Source organism: Prionailurus viverrinus, chromosome B1 (genome assembly GCF_022837055.1).
Source record: "Prionailurus viverrinus isolate Anna chromosome B1, UM_Priviv_1.0, whole genome shotgun sequence".
In the NCBI taxonomy this organism is placed as follows: domain Eukaryota; kingdom Metazoa; phylum Chordata; class Mammalia; order Carnivora; family Felidae; genus Prionailurus; species Prionailurus viverrinus.
This window is the reverse complement of record NC_062564.1, coordinates 114,709,067-114,726,665: the sequence shown is the minus strand read 5'-3', so window position 1 is coordinate 114,726,665 and position 17,599 is coordinate 114,709,067. Positions and strand designations below refer to the sequence as shown.

At 35.2% G+C, this 17,599-nt stretch overlaps 1 protein-coding gene across 1 annotated transcript in view; it reads right to left on the bottom strand.

Annotated features, from left to right (window-relative positions):
* COL25A1 (collagen type XXV alpha 1 chain) overlaps positions 1 to 17,599 on the bottom strand; it is a 471,130-nt gene that overhangs the window by 53,340 nt on the left and 400,191 nt on the right. The window contains exons 15-16 of the mRNA XM_047856433.1: positions 15,319 to 15,351; positions 14,836 to 14,871 (exon numbers count right to left, since the gene is read on the bottom strand). Of these exons, the coding sequence (XP_047712389.1) occupies positions 14,836 to 14,871; positions 15,319 to 15,351 (69 nt within the window). The remainder of the gene's footprint in view (positions 1 to 14,835; positions 14,872 to 15,318; positions 15,352 to 17,599) is intronic.

Here is a 17,599-nt window from a genome sequence, read left to right as displayed (position 1 = left end):
CATTTCTTTTTTTTTTTTAATTTTTTTTTTCAACATTTATTTATTTTTGGGACAGAGAGAGACAGAGCATGAACGGGGGAGGGGCAGAGAGAGAGGGAGACACAGAATCGGAAACAGGCTCCAGGCTCTGAGCCATCAGCCCAGAGCCTGACGCGGGGCTCGAACTCACGGACCGCGAGATCGTGACCTGGCTGAAGTCGGACGCTTAACCGACTGCGCCACCCAGGCGCCCCTGATGTATTCATTTCTTATTTCAATTTATTTAAGGGGAAAATAGCATACTTAACTTTGAAATCACAATTTTATATTTATTTAATTCCAGAGCTCCCAGCCACTTTGGAGACATTATTTCCATTCTCTCTATATCTTGGCAGTATGAGGAGGAAATACTCATTGACTGGTCTCTTTTCTGTCTCAGGCTTGAAGGACAATTTTTGAAGTAAATGATGCATAAATATGTCTACTCATGGTCTTGAGCTGCTTGGGTTGTTTCTTAACTTCCTAAGCTTATATCAGAGGTTCTCAAAGTGCCTTTTCACTTAACTTTTATTAGTGTACAGAGTAGGAAAATTTCACTGATACAGTTGGGTAGTATCAAAGAAGAATATCCACAATTTTATGAAAAGGCTATTAAAAGTAATCTTTCCTTGTCCAATTAGTGAGGCTGTTTTTCTTCATATACTTCAACTAAAACAAACTGCAACAGATTGAATGCGTAAGCAGATATGACAATCCAGCTACCTTCTGTTAAGCCAGACATTAAAGAGATCTGCCAAAAAATAAAAATAAAAAAAGTATAACAATGCACTCTTCTTGCTAATTTTTTGTTTTGTTTTGGAAAATTCAGTTATATTTCATTAAAAATGTTATTTGATTAACACATAATGGGTTTTTTAAATTTCTCAGTTTTGATTTCTAATACATGTAACCTACATAGATGAAAATTCTTTCAATCCTAGTTTTTAAGTGTATGAAGGAGTTTTGAGACCAAAATTTTTGAGAACTGTTGGTACACAGGTACAGAATTGAGTTAAATGCTGGCTTTTCATATTGGAATCCTGAGGTGCCCAATGATGGAAGACTCCGGTGTTGTTAAGGGGTGACTTAATCAAGATTTAATAGATAATGCAAGCAAAGCATTTAGTACTGTCTCTAGAATAAAGTAAGTGAACAGTAAATGTTAGTTATTATTGTTGCCCTTATCTTACAGTCTCAAAAATGCTAGTTATCATCATTATTATTATTGTTAGTAGTAGTATTACAACATCTATAACTTATTGGTGATATACAAGGTGATTTCTTGTTTCTTTATAACCTGTATGGGGCTATACTCAATACCTCTTCAACTTCTTTCAATAAGTAACCCTAAATTTTCATGTGAATATATCATTTCATGAGACAGTATCCATCTGCCAGAGGCTTCAGGACTGCAAAAGCAAACGTGTATACGGTAGAGAAGTGACAGGTTTACTAAGAATGAGTTTTCTTCTTGTAAGGAAGGAAAAGGAGAAAATGGCCATAACTACTGAATTTCTCTAAGTAAATGTAATCCTTTAAAAAAAATCTTGCCTCTTTGACAAGGACTGATTAAAGGTTATAATCTCCTAAAATATCTAGGAGAAAGGCCATGACAACCTATGGTTCTGTGACAAAAAAAAAAAAAAAAAAAAAAAAGGCAATTGGTTATTCTAATACTCACAATTGTAGTTAACCAGGATAGAGGAAGGACACTGGGTTAGGGGAAGGTAAGGAAAAGCAGCTGAAATATCCAAACACAGAACATTTCTGGGAAAAAAAATCTTTGGAGAAAATCAAACTATACAGAAATGAAGCTATGTAAGTTTTCAGGGCACTAAACAGGAGAAATAACTCTTTTTATTGGACCATATAATAGTTCTCAGAGCTGTTTTTTTTTTTTTTTTACACCTCTGATCTTATTTAATCACTGGGAAATAAGACTGCTAAATTGGAAATTATTCACACATATTTGTCTGAGTACACAAGGTGGAGGAGAGACACAATAGAGGAAATTAGAATTATAGTTCAATTACGTTCGTACATTACTTTTAATGAAGAGGCAATTAAATTTAGATTTTAAAAAAATTTTTATTGGGCAATTACTTGAATTAGAAAATCCAAATTATAATTCCTATGAGGCATTTTAGGAATAACATGAAAACATAAGGTGGAGGATCTTTTGAAAAGAGCAGATGCTGGCCATCATAATCAAGGAACCATATTTGCACAGGTATGCAGCAAGTAAAAAAGCTCCTCCATTGAAGTGAAAACAATACAATATGCTAATTTGTAAAAAAAAATGCTAATCTTTTCAGTTTATGATGTATTACTGCAAAATGTCTAAGAAAAATGGGGGAAAGGCAGAGCTTTAAACATTGGTTTGGGGGCATCTGGGTGGCTCAGTCCATTGAGCAACCAACTCTTTGATTTCAGATCAGGTCATGATCTCAGGGTCCCGGGATTGAGCCCTGCATTGTGCTCTACACTGACAGGATGGAGCCTGCTTAGGATTCTCTCTCTCTCCTTCTCTCTGGAACCCCTTCCCCTCCACTCAACACTCTCTCTCACTCTCTAAATAAATAAATAAATAAATACTAAAAAAATAAACATTGGTTTGTCATGAACACCAATGAATAGCATAAATATGAGTTAAGAAGATTACTTCAGAGCCTCTTTAATCTGTTCTTCTGTCAAGTTTCATATATATATTTAAATTCTCCTCCACCTCTCTACCTATTCACTCACCATCTCAAGTGAGATAACATTTTAGGTTTTTGTTTTTGTTCCTGTTGAGAACAAGATTACAAAGTCAATTGGGCTTCCACTCCTTCTGGCGTTGCTGATCCTGTGTGGAAGGGAATCAAAAGAATGAAGGCAACCAACTGGCAGATCTTAAAATGTCATTGCTTGTAAAGTTAGCGCCCAAATATAGGAAAGAGACAAGTAAAAAGAAGAAAGAGAAGGAGGAAAAGGAATCATGGAAGAAAGTAGGGAGAGAACAGGGGAAAAGATGGAAGAAGACAAGAGAGAAGAAGGATGGGGAACAACAAGCATCCTAAAATTTTCTGTTCCTCTACTATGACTGTAACTGTCAAATCCAGGTTTCATCTGTTATTTTTCAGGTTGCATTTTCACTGGTCCTGGAAACATCCAACTAGATCTATGCCTCAGACAGACACAGGAAACTAAAACACTTAAAATAAATAACAGAGCTCTGATTTAACCAAAGCCTGGAGATTAAAAAAAAAAAAAAATAGAGCACTACTTATCAGAACCCTAACACAATCCAACATTTTAACTGCTGAAACACAATTAATAGCTGGCACCATATTCTGCTACCCAAGCCACATGCTAGCTGGTGATTAAATGGTTGTCACAGAAACAGAAATCTCAGCTTCGTTAGTGCTACTGTAATGTGGCACTAATGTAGCATCAAATTCCACAATGAAGAAAAATTTGTTAATCTTCTGGTCTTGTCTTAGATGTTGCATATGATCTCCTCCTGAGTTGTTTCATGAATTTTGTCCTTTGTTTATTCTTAAATTAATTAGCTCACAACCAATGAGCTTAAAAATCAAGTCTCAATACGACTGTAATGCATTTCCCTGTGTTAAGCTGGTAGAAAAAAACTGAATAGAGTAGCTGTGGTTTTGGCAACTACGCTGGGATTTGGGTTGGGCAGAAGAAATGCCATTCATTCAGGGTAAAGCACAGGGTAGGTCTAGCAGTAAGAAGACCCATCTGAAAATCTGACACAAGATGCTGATTTGAATGAAAGTTTTAAGCGGCCAGGGCACATAAAGATGCAGAACCAAGTCTATAGAGAATAGCTGTTGCTGAGATCAAAGGTGTATCTTCACATGACCAATTTCAGAGGGCCTAACGGTTTCACACTGATCTTTCCAACTGTAGCTAACCATTTCAGCAGCCACAACTTTGATCCTGTAGTACTAAGGTCAATGAAAATAAGTCACAGTAGCTAATAAGTACTATATTTGAAAAATTACCCTGTTTTTGCACCAGACAAAAAGTTCCCTTGCTGATGAGGTCAGCATTAGAGCTCTCTTTCTTCTTCTCCACCCAGCTTTCTTTCATAAATTGGCAGTATGTACACAAGCAAGAAGATTTAGCTATAGGTAGGTGGGATCTATTCACTCTATAAGATTAAAAAAAATACAACAAAGATAAGATTTTTGACTGAAGCCACTTTTGCTCAACTCATTTGCTGTTACTTTTAAAAAATTTAGTCGACTAAGATAGCTTAGATTCTGTGTATTCTGGCAAAAAAAAAAGCCACAAAAAACAAAACACCCTAAAATAAAACAAAATACTCTAAAACAATGCAAACAATTACTGTATTCACCAACAAAGAGGACAACAAAAACTGGCCTTCTATATTACAAAAAGGCAAAGGAAAGCTAGAAAATTCCCTAAGAAGATGACCTTTCTGAAATCTTACAATAACCATCAAAAGTCTCATTAGGTTTTAGAATTCCATCACAAAATCTGGATTGATTTGATTTTTCTTCAAGCCCACACTTAATACAGAGCAAGTAAGTATTTGAGATGACCTTCCTTTATCTTCTAAATGGCTATTGGGACAGTTCACTTAACAATCTTTTGTCAAAGTTACATAAAAGCTGTCCTTCATATGGGTGACAAGAGTCAACAAATACATAGATGGGATTATTGGTCAAGGTAAGAAAGGAAGAGACAGCTTCATTCACACTGAAATAGCTCCCCAGGTGTTTCCCTATAAACTTCCAGAATTTACCATCTGTTAAATGGAATGGTGGCCAGAAAGTCCAAACTGATTAGCTTTTACTCACAGAAAAGTCTCTGGTTTTCCATTTATTACCATTTGTTTTATTTTTATAAGTCATTATCAATTAAAGCAGTAAAAGATATTATTTTTTTAACCTGTCTCAAAATCCTCTAACATACCAGCTTAAACCAAGTCATGTTTTCCATGATATTTATTACCCTCAAGCAGATACAATTTTCATTGCCCAAAAAATGGTACAACAGGGCTTGGAAAATATGTGCTGATTTGCCTGGGTGCTAAAGCATCACCAATAATTTTGATTAATGTGTCTTGACACTGAATGCATTAGCCATACAAGATTTGTCTTGCTTAAAGGCTAATTAGAATTCAAGTCAGCATGATACCTGCTTCTGAGGATTATAGCAAGAACATTTGTTGTAATAAGAACCTCTAGGCAGCTAGTTTTTGTAATGATTGATTTGTAAAATTATTGAGGGGAAAAAAAAGAATGAGAAAGTAGAGTCTGTCTCAAAAACACTATTTCCCTTAAGGATAAAATTTGAGTATAAATTAAAACATCTTGGGATATGATGAAAATGAACTACAATAGCAGGTTTATTTAAAACTCAGAAAACGTAACTTTCAGCTTTTTTTTGTTGTTGTTGTTGTTAACAGGATTACATCATGAAAGCACATTCAGTATGTTTATTGGAGATTTCGTTATGGCTGCTAAAAATCTCTGATTTCTGGTTGTATGAGTTTCCTAATTGGATTCTAAAATTACTCAACTGCTCAGACACAGTTTGTACAAGCAGGAAATAATTACAAGTAACAATAATAGAATCTTATCCTTTTAACCACTATTTCTTCCTTTTCTTTTTTCTTTTAGGAATGCATTTCATATCCTATGTTACTTTCAAACCTTCCTCTGCTATTTTAAAATGTAATTTGATCTTTCTGAGGAAGGAACCTCATCTCTAGTAGACTTAGATGGTAAATTTCTATAGATTATTGAACATTGTAATTAATCCTAAGAATGCCAAAGTAAATGTTCCTGCCACCTGTAATATTTAGTCTTTATATGATTTAGTGTCAAGGATGATTCCATATAACGAGGTATAAAGAATTAGTTACTGTCTCATAACTCTCCCAATCTTCAAATTCTTAATCTGAATGTCAAATCTTTACTAATGTGGAAGCCAGAACAAAAATATCAAGCTTCAGAGAAAATAGTGTAAATTTTTTTTTCCATCTAAATGATTTTTTTCATTTGATGTAATTTTAACTGTATTACATTTCCCTACTCTATTAATTTTATTATGTAAAGTTTTCCCAATTTACTTTCTGAATATGATGAGGTAAACTGGTGGTGTCTGTGGAAAGCTGAAAAGCAGACATTGAAAAATCCGTATTTGTAAGAAATGTCTTAGTCTGGGCAGCACTATGCCTGGGGCCTAGAGAATTTCCTCCATTACATGTCCAGTTTTTCTTTTGAATAGTGTAGGAAGGAGAATTTTGATAGTACTGTGTCTTATGCCCAGAATGTTGTGTTCCCTCATCCTTTATCCCTGGAATATATTTGAGTTATAGGAAAAGGGAAATAGTGTGATGTTTCAAGAGAAAGTAGGTTACCTTACTGCTCTTAAAGGTGATATTCATCCGTCACTGCAAAGGAGTTTCCAGAATTTATGTCTATTAACCTATAGAATGTAAATGGCTTTACGTTCTCCAAGTTAAAATCACTCATGTTAAGAAACGCTATATGGAATAGGTGCCTAACCAATGCTTCCAACATTCTGAGCTCTGAGAGAGAAAAAGAGTAATAGCTAAAATTTATATAAGATTTACTATATGGTTGGCAACACTTTAGAGTTGCACATATATTAACTAATTTAATCTATACAACAACTCTCTGAGGTATGCACAACATTGATTTTATGAGGAAAGCCGAGGACAGGAAGATTATTGTAACTTGCCCAATGTCATGATACAGCTTCATTAACTGGTGGAGGTGGAACCAGGACGCATACACGGGTGGTCTGGTTCTATAGCCGGGGCTCTTGATCACTGGTCTATACTGCTTCACTACTAGGGCAATACAATCATAAAAGGGGTAAGTAATGTATTTACATTTTTCAAAATAAGTGTGGAGAGAAAAATATTTTAAAAATGGTAACTTTAAATCTTATCCTTTTATGTGGTATCAGAAAAGCTAGTTATAATAAGTTTTACCCATGAAAAACATATTAGAAGCCTTGTTTATAAAAATCATTTTCTGAGCTCAAATCTTATTCCAGAAGATCAATGTCTGCATGGTACATTGTGCATAATTTAATTTTCCCAGTTGAACATCTTGACACTCTATGAACCATGAATGCATGAAATAGGAATTCCAAATGTCTTCCACATGGTGAGACAACTTTCCAATACTTGTGCAGGAAGCCTAAGAGTAGTTTGAAATTAAGATATGCCTGTTCTTGGTGACTTTTATTATGTATGCCCAAGGTATTAGCACTTGTCTCTGAGTGGGACTCTGAAGTGATAGATAGATGAGTCTGCTGTCTGTATTTAGGCACTTTGCTCATTTCCTGAGAGCTGTGTGGAAGGCATTTGGGTGCTCATTAAGTTCCCCACCATTCCCCGAGAGCAACAGGTGGCGAATCAAAGCTTCCCTGGTATTTCATGGCTGGTTTCCTCAATGTCTTGGAAATAACGGATGGCATTTGCATGCTTTCTGTAGTACCAGCAGATAAGAAGGGGATGGATAGCAACAGGAAGAAGTGTTTCCAAAGCATAAACCAACACACAAGTTCTTGCTACCACACATTCTAAATCCATACATGTGGTTTCATCTTTTAAATACTGTTACTCATTCAAACTATGAAATCATAATTAACTATCCTGTGGTTAGCAACCTAGCAGAAGCAAGGTACAGTAAAGGAATAAAGAACATCTCAAGTTAATGAAGCTATATCATAAAGTTATAAATTTGTAACTCTACATTTATAAATATCCAATGACTACTAATGACTATGTGTTCTTAAATTGTCTCCTTCAGAACATGACTTTATTTTTTAATGCTTTATTTATTCTTTGAAGGAGAGAGAGAGAGAGAGACAGAGCATGAGCAGGGGAGGAGCAGAGAGAGAGGGAAACACAGAATTTGAAGCAGGCTCCAGGCTCTATGCTTTGAGCACAGAGCCCAATGTGGAGCTTGAACCCATGAACCGTGAGATCATGACCTGAGCCGAAGTCGGACGCTCAACCGACTGAGCCACCCAGGCGCCCCAGAACATGACTTCTTTATGCTGAGCACCTACTACCTACATTATAAAGAAAGAATACTGCCCACATCCTGAACTAGAGCAAGAAGTCAAAGCTATTAAACCAAAGCCAGAATCTGTGATTTAAATCAAACAGTGGGTAGTTCCCCAGCAGTACTTGATAATTAAAGAGAAAAGTATCTCTAGTGGAGGATAAAAAGATTTTATCAATTGGTAACTAATTAAGGATTTAAAAACAAAGGAAAATATCAGCTATACAATCTCAATGGCATACATCTGGCAATGTCCTAGGACCCTAGGAATAAAAGCATTTACTGGAAGTGGCAAATCACCAACACTCTTCCCAATCTGAAAAAATTCAAAACATCTGGACTAGTTCACATACGACTAGGGAAATGCCATGGGATGTTTTTCATGGTGGAAGACAGAAAATGAGTAAGAGGTAATGATAACAATAGTGGTAACTGAAATAGTTTTCTGATTATTTTAGGGGGTAAAGCCCCAGTACCTTTACCCTTACATACTCTTTTCTCTCTATGACAGTGCCTCATACCCCGGAGAAGGGACAGCTGGATTTTGGTGCAGCGCTGAGGTTCCTGCCACATGAGCTGACATTGACAGTACAGCCCTGCTAACTTAGGAGCCAGTGCTGCAGAAAACCCTGCCCCAGACCTTCCCCAATGCCCCTCCTTTCCAACGCCTTTCCCCTTATTTATAACGCAACCAGGTTCTTTTGAACTAATATTGAGTATAGTTTTCTTAAATTTGTTTAAAAATCTATGACCTTGTGATCATTTGTAAAAAGATTTTTTTTTTAATGCACAGGAATTACTAAGTAACTGCCATAAATTAACTCTACAGCAGGAAATCACATATTTAATGAAGTTATTTTGCTAAATACATGCTAATCTGAAAAACACAGTTTTCGAGTCTGTTACTTATACCAAATATACTCATAAAATATATGTGATACCATATGATATCTGGGAACTCAATAATTTAACATGTTTATTCTAAAGCCATATTATCTCATGTACCATACTTCAAACACAACCTTCATCAAACAGTATACATGACCCCCACACTGAAACTAGGATTATTAATTTTAGAATGGTCTAATGCACGCTAAAGATTGATTCAAAATCTATGAAAACAATGTAAGGAAAAATCTTACTTGCATCATGTTACTCTATCAAATGCTTCTAGAATTTAAAAAATACCTAAAACTTTTAATCTTTATTTATGTAATTATGATTATGATTATAATTATGATTATTTTACTTTTAAGCTTTAAAAAGCAGATCTTAAAGGAGTAACTACTGCTAAGGCAGTAGACGTTTAAGCCTTGCCAGTTGCCATGTGAAAAATTTTAAATAATTTTAAAAAATGTATGTTTCTTGACCTTTTTAAGTAGTTTTAAAACATGTAAAACTATGCTTTCAAATTAAGCTTTAAGCAATTATTTCAAAAGATACATACAAAGTTCATGGAAATAGTATATGGGTCAGAATAGTTTAGTAATCGGATTTGTACTTTGCAGTGGGAGTTATTGACAGGAAGTGGAAGCAGAAAACATATTAAAGTGATTATTATAATGAGTGAATTACAAAAACAGCTGCCTCCATGTTCGATTGATGGAGATGTTAAGACTCTGATTCTAGTCAAAATCTGATAGGATGTTAAAAATAAAATTAAAATGTGAAAGTAGACATTCTAGACTTAAAAGAATTCCTATTGGCACTTACATTTTTCTAGGGGCGTAGTAGGTTCAACAGTAGAATATACTGTCCAGACATGTTTGCCATATGTCCAGCAATGGCAAATGTTAGCAATACCTGTGTTTAGTTCTCAATTTAAAAAATTTAAGTGAGATGGCTGGAGAGTGTTTAAAGAGAGGCATTATATTTTTAGTTTTCATTTTTTCCTATTTTCCTTTGATTTTTGTGGCTTTCTTAATTACATTTCTGTGAAGCTGAGACTGTCAGTGCAGTATTTACCTTTATCCCCGGAAGTCCAGGAAGCCCAGGAAGCCCTGGTTCACCCTACATAGGAAAATCACATAGCATTATAGAACAATAGTCACTCAGTCACAGTATGTGGAGAAAAACATGGTAAATGTTCCTAGCTGAATACTTGCTGCATATATATACATACATAAATGCTGTCTAGTTTCAAGGACTTTGGTGAGATTACAGTTCAGTCAACTCTTGATTCAGGAATTGGTTGACTATTTTGTAGATTTTTCAGGATTTTTCTCTCTTCCTGCCATCTCACTGCTCATTGGCATTTCTACCAGAAGGCAAGCAAGAGAAGTAGAAGGAAAAGGCATTCCTATGTTTTATTATTCCCTGGTAAATGATTTCTTGCGGAAGCTGAGGCTCTTTGCTGAAACGAGGATTATGTACGCATTTGAATAATGCATCCTATTCCAGGGCTCTCTTACCTCAGATAATCAAGAGTTGGCTGTGTGAACAGATGGTCACACCAAAACAATATACATTAAGTCTTGCTCACTTAAAAGTATAGTAAGATTTCTTTTCCATTCCTGAATGATGAGAAGATAAATGCGTGGTTAAGATTATACTTAACTCCAGCCTGTATCTCTAACCATTGTTGAGTCTGGGTAACCCTGCTTAGCAGTTTTGGGCTAATGGTACCCTGTGTGCAGCTGTTCCTGAATTCAGGTTTGAGATTAAGTGATACATTTTGTGTGAGCACACTGGAGTCAAACTAAATCTCATTTTCACAGAATTGTCTACATTATTTTAAGTACAAAGTACAGTGACATGAGGTTACATTGCTTAGAAAATCTCCTGAATTCCATTAAAGAAGCATAAAGGAAATGCTGGGGAAAATGAAAGTCCATCCTGTATTGGACTGAGATGACTATTATTTGTGGAAACAATATTTGAGGGTAAAAGGCACACGCTGTTTCATAATGGTCAGTCAGTGGGATAGACAAAAATACCCAAAGAGATTAGGGCATCAAACTAAGTAAAAGTCGTAAAGAGAGGTACTGCTTTTAATCTAAATGCTTTGACAACCCCATTCCATGGAAAATCTACTAAGAATAACCAGATATTTCATCTTTAACAGTAGTATTTTCATATTACAAAAAGCCATAATGTGCTCTGGTATTATAAAAAAAAAATGGCTCCACACACTGTTTATTAAGCCGTATGGTTAGACATAGAGGGGACAATGAGTTTCCTGATGGTTTAGTTCACAGGAGCTTCAGGAATGCAAAAGAAAAACTATGCCGTTTGAAACTATATAACTGAAATTTTGCACTGTGAACAGTAAGACTAACATGAGGTTAAGCCAGAGAAGAAAGAATGGTCATTAAGAATTTGATATTCCATTCAAAGAATACTTGTCCAAGTAGATTAAACTATACACAGAAACATTGGGTTTTCTTTTTCCTTTCCCTTTTGCCTTTCAATCAATAAATTTAAGACGCTCTAATAAATAGGGCTTGCATCCATATTTTACTGAAGATTCTCTTTTACTTAAAAAAAAAGTACAAGGCCTTTGAATGCACAGTAAACTGCAGTAGAATATACAACCAATAAAAGTAAACATATTGGTGATAAATCTATAGTTTTGTATTGTTTTAGAAAAGTCCCCTCAAACTCAGGACATCCTATTTGAACCATCTGTGAAAATATATAGTTCCTATCACTGTTTCTATACAAGAGAAATGTCCTCTCCACACACTTCCCTTCCACCATATTAAAAGGATTGTATGTTTACTTAAAAAAGAGTTTTATATACACATGCATACATAGACACACATCTATGTTTTCTAACAGTGAGAAATGTGTATAAGACATTATGGGATATTTTGTAATGTAGATTGAATACTTACAGAGACTCTGAGCATTTAGCTATTCCCTACATCACATGTGTATGTATATATATATATATATATATATATATATACACTTAGATTATTAAATGGACTTTGTAAAGGACAGATATTTCATGAATTCATATTTCATAGTATTGTATTTTTGTAAATTTGACCTTTCCAAATTTATGTTTATTTAATGTAGCAGTCGACACAATGAAAGATTATAAAATATTTAATGTTACCCTTTGTGGAACATCTCAACATTTTCAGAAAGACTTCTCTTCCTATACGAGTTCCATGAAGGCTTGTCTTCCAGTTAAGACAATTTTTTGTTACCTTCACTCTTGCCTGCTTCTTAGCTCAGGAGCTTCTCTGGGGTGAGGTCTTGGACATGCACAGCCCAAGGTCAGATGTGGGTCCTAATTAAGAATTGGTTTGTTCTTCCATTTGAAGAATACTTGTCCAAGTAGATTAAAATTTACCCATTATATTTTGCGTTCTTTTTCTTTCTTTCCTTTTGACTCTTTACCCTCCATTAAAAGAGACCCTTGTCTGCTGTTAAATTCGACTCTGCTTTTGCCCCACATTTCTGTTACAGTATATATTTCTAGATATACATTATATATTTCTAGATATACTTCAACTGGGAGGGTCCCTTCCAATGGGGAATCAAGTATTTTTATCCCTTTAAAGTTAAAAAATATATTTTAAAGAGATGCAGAGAAGGTAGAAAAGTAAGAACTATGTGATGAAACACAATACCTATTTTTATAAATCTACACATTCACTTTACAAACAGAAATACACACTCTAACTCATGTATCAATCACACATTTTACTGTTGAATCTCAAAAAGAAAAAAAAAAACTATAATGAGACCATTTCTACATTACGAATGTGGATGTAAATAACAAATTTTCATACCGGACAACACCAGACAGTGGAAAGTGAATCAATGGGCTTTTCCTTCTGTCCAGAAACCCTACATTTCTGGGAATGTCCCTAATGCAGGAGGTTAAGTACTGAATCCACAGCACAGTTCTGTACTGATGAGGGAAATGCTATGGAAGATCTCTTGAATTGATTCTGTACTCAGTTCTGTTTGTCATTTTCTAATCTAAGTAAGCAGCAAGCATGGGAATATTCTACTTTTAAAGCAATGTTAGGGTAAGTACTGCCAAATCCTGATATTAGACAAAGGAAGTCATAAATATTGTGGGCAAGTGAGATTGCGTCAAAGGGTAAAATCTGGCTTAAATATTGATGAAAAAGATGCTGTGCATTTCAGGGCACATACTCATTCAAATAGGTTGTAAGCTTTTAATGAATCCACCCCTTCTCTTGATATAATTTAAAGCAGATTTTTAATGAAATACGAAGGAAATCCAATGTTTCCATATGTAAGCCTATAAACTTCCAGGAATGAATCTAAACCTGTATTTCTAAATAATCATGAGAAGGCAATATTTTATTAAAAAATTGAAAATCATTTTAGATCTTCCACTCTGAAAACAGTGGGACCTATACAAGATTATAGCAGATTTGTTTCAGTTTTTGTTAAAAAGACATAATAGTCTTGTAGGCATTTCTTTTAGTATATCAGATTTAGAGAGTAATTTAAATTTAGCCTTTAAATTTTAAATACTAAGGAGTCTAAAATTAGATCATCTGAGAAGATTATTTGCTTTTTCAAACCAAAGCAGACCATAGATCTCTGATGATAGCACTAATTTCAAATTTCTTACATAAAGAATCAGTAGGAAATCTTAGGGATTAAATAGAAAATTTCGCAGAGTTCTGCTGGGCCCTTTGAAAAAGTCTGAACTGTACTTGAAACTGGGCCTGAGGAATCATTGCTCTTAGAGCCTGTGTTTCAAAGAAAACTCTATTTTTAAAAATTTTAAAAGAACATGAAAGACCTTCTCAAAAATTACTTTCATCGTTAAGTCTTTAAAGCAAAGCAATGATCTTCTTCTCAATGACTTCAAGAGTGTGGGGACATTATTTTTTTCATGTCTTAAGGTTCCAAACTCTTATAATGAGATTTATTCTCTGTTTTCCTTTATACCAATGAGGTAAATTCTATGTCTCTAATCACATTTTTTCTACAACATCAGCTATTGCTAGATAAAGGCAGAGTCGTGATCTTAAGAGCTTTAACCTAATGTGGAATTCACATTTACTTGTTAGCTACAATACATCTGTTATCTAAAATCTAACCACATTGGGCACTGATATCCAGATGCTCAGACAATAAACTGCTAACAGTTGTTTCCTGCCTCAGACCCAAATGAGAATATGAATGCAAAAAATAATCACTGCATATCCTCTAATTGATCACTGAAGTGAAGCACAAATGATTAAAAAAAAATCACGTATGTATCTGTAGATTGGTTAAAGTACTTGGCTAGTGTCTCCAATTAAAATTTAGTTTATTAACAAATCTGGTTTGTATAACATAACATTCATTGCATAGGTAGATATGATTCACATAAAAAATTATCAGTAAGGAAGTATTTGAAATGAAAAGAAAAGGAATATAAGAAACTATCATTCCCTACTGAAACAGTTTAGTAAATATTCATTTCTTCTCATGAATGATAGAAACATGCAGAGTATCTTTAAACATGCAAGATAAGTTGTTGGCATTCCAACCCAACTGATATTTGTTAGCCTCAAACAGCTGAGTATATGCAGACGTTAGTTAATAAAGCATCTTTTTACATGTACACAGTGTTTCATATTTGGCTATGGTCAGCATCAGTCCTTTTAAAATGCAGAGCAATCAATAACACTCCACATGCAAAGCATGAAAATTGTATCATTTTGCAATAATTGCTTTCATTTTACACAGTGGGTAGTAGATATAAAATGGCAAATATGAGACAAAGAACACACTAGAATAAAGATGTTACCTTTTGCCCTGGACGACCAGATTCTCCAGGTTCCCCCTGACCAAAGAAAACCAAAGATGAAAAAAAAAACAAAACAGTCTTAAGACAATTTTCCAAAACCTCAGGCCTCTGGACACTTTCACAGAGACAGCCTAGTCTCCTTGATCATATGTGTTTCATTCACTTTATTCTATTACTCTATATCTCACTAGAGACAGGAACTTTTTTTTCTTTTTTTTTTTTGCTGCGGACATAACTAAAGCTCACATATGAATCCACATTTCCATAAAAACCAATCATAGAGACAAATGAAGGCAAGACCTCTTATTTAAGCCTTTACCAGATTTCTAGCAGATACTCCCTGTTGTGTTTGGAAGCTGATTATTGAAGAAGAATAAAAACAGTTATAACCATCAAACTTGGAACAAAAGAAGAGAAAGCAGAGACTTATAAAATTCAACACTGTAACTCCTGGGGTATAAACACTCACAAGGCTATAGTTACCTTAATTCCTGCCGCAGATGATCCAGGGTCACCCTAAAACAAAACCCGTGGGAGATTATTCCACAAGTTATGAGAATAGGAAACATACAAACACACAGAAAACCATCTCAACATGGCACTCAAAGGGAGCCCCATGACTAACGGGCCTGACTATGCTCCATAAAATGATATCAACATATCAGCTGGTAAGATGTAAACAATTTCCAAGGTAAACAATGCACTTTCTAAAAACATGGGTTTATTTTGAAAGCAAAATACTTAACGACTATATTCCTTAAAGTAAATATAAATATACAAATATGTATCTCTTCCCTTGATACAGTGCTAAAAGTGTGTTCTAAAGTAGTAAATTATAATTTGGAGACCTGGAACTTTGGTTTTCTCTATTTCTGGAATTTATTAATGTCACGGGCTATCAGTTACTGGGAGTTCCTTGACCCTCTGGGTCTTCAGAAAGTCAGCGTTCAACAGATGAAGTCAAAGGGTTAATGATGTCGAGCTGGAAAAAGCCACGTAGCAGGTCAGTTTGTTTTCCTCATGAAGCACGGTCACAGTTATGACCGGCACATTTTCTCTAGCTTTACATTTATTTCATTGTGATGCAGTCACCAGAAAATTACAGGATGATGGATGACTCATGGGTGGCAGGGACACATGTATGATCTGAGAGAAAATCTTGAGATAGAATCTGGTTTTCTAAAAGGCAATGTATTCCTTTGGGAATTCACAGAGGGTGACTACATTTTCAAAGCAAATATGCTATAAAATAAGCAGAGAGATTAGTAGAAAAGAATAGGGAGGTTAGTTAAGAATGTTGCTTATTTCTGAAATGAAGCCAGCAATGGGCCTAGATTTTTAAGCTCCTTCTAGCCCCTTGTCCCGTGAACATGCTACAAGGCAAAACAGGGAGAAACTTAGCCATTTGAGACTGTCAAGAAGATAGGAACAGCCATAAGGAGGAAGGCACATACTTGGATTTCCTCAGCTGTCACATCTGTGCAAGTGCTCAAGGAACTCCAGGGGTCTAGTTCCTTGTTCTGGATTTAGGAAGCTCCTCATCGCTCTCTTTCAGAGACAGAGATGAGGCCTCAGGCCTCTGTGCCTGGAGCACTTGTCCCCCTCTCTGAATCCCTTCCCCCTCTCCAGGCTGGCATCTTCTCTCTCTTGAGGCCTTGGCTTAAGTGTCTCTGCCTCAAAGAACCCTTCACCAACCAACTTAAGATTTATGCCCCTTACATCCACATCTTACTGTTCACACTGAGCTCTGTTCATGTCCTGCATAGCTCACTCCATAATTACGTACTTATTGTCTGTCCCTTCATTAGACAATCAGCCACATGGGGGCAGATTCAGTGTCAGTTTTTATTCAGTGCCTAGCCCATAGTATATGCTCAATACATATATGATGAATAAATGAACAAATCTCAAAGAGAATGTTTTAAATAAGTCAGCAGTCAAGGATCAAAATGAAAAAGTGGTACCTGGGTGGCTCAGTAGGTTGAGTGTCCAACTCATGGTCTGTGAGATTAAGCCCTGTGCGGGGCTCCGTGCTGAGTGTGGAGCCTGCTTGGGATTCTTTCTCTCCCTCTCTCTCTGCCCCTCCCCTGCTTATGCTCTTTATCTCTCTCAAAAAATAAATAAACTTAAAAAAAATGAAAAAAATTTAGGAAGGAAAACAAGCTTAGGAAGAAGAAGGGAATAATAAATTAGCTTACTGAGGAAACTGATATATATGTGATCTTCTGTGATGTCCGTAATTGTTTTAACCCAAGGAAAAATTAAAACATGACAAAACATAAGAAAAGGACCTTAATTACTATATTATACTGATTTCTCTTTCTAATCATTAACATTCGATAGAGTTCCAAATGGGAAGTGAAATAAATGTGGCTAATAAAATAATACTTATTTCTATTTCTACTAAATCAAATCTGAAAGCCATCAACACCAATGAATCAGGTTTGTAATAGTTTGCACAATAAGACCTTTGTATTCCTAAAAGCAATTTTGACTTTGCTAAGTCCCTTCCCTCATCTCATTTATACCTCATAAAGCTCTGATGAGATAGAACAGATATTACCATTTTCATTTAATAGATAAGGACATTGAAGCAACAAGAGGATAAGTGAATTTTGGACTTCCTATATTCCATTGCCATGTTCTTTTTATTAGAATAAGAATTATTGGTTTACTTCATTTTGACAACAGGGCATAAAGGTTCCAGTAAACTTGTAAATAAAAGGAAGCTGCCTGTATTAACTGCAGTTTAAAACCTTTTATT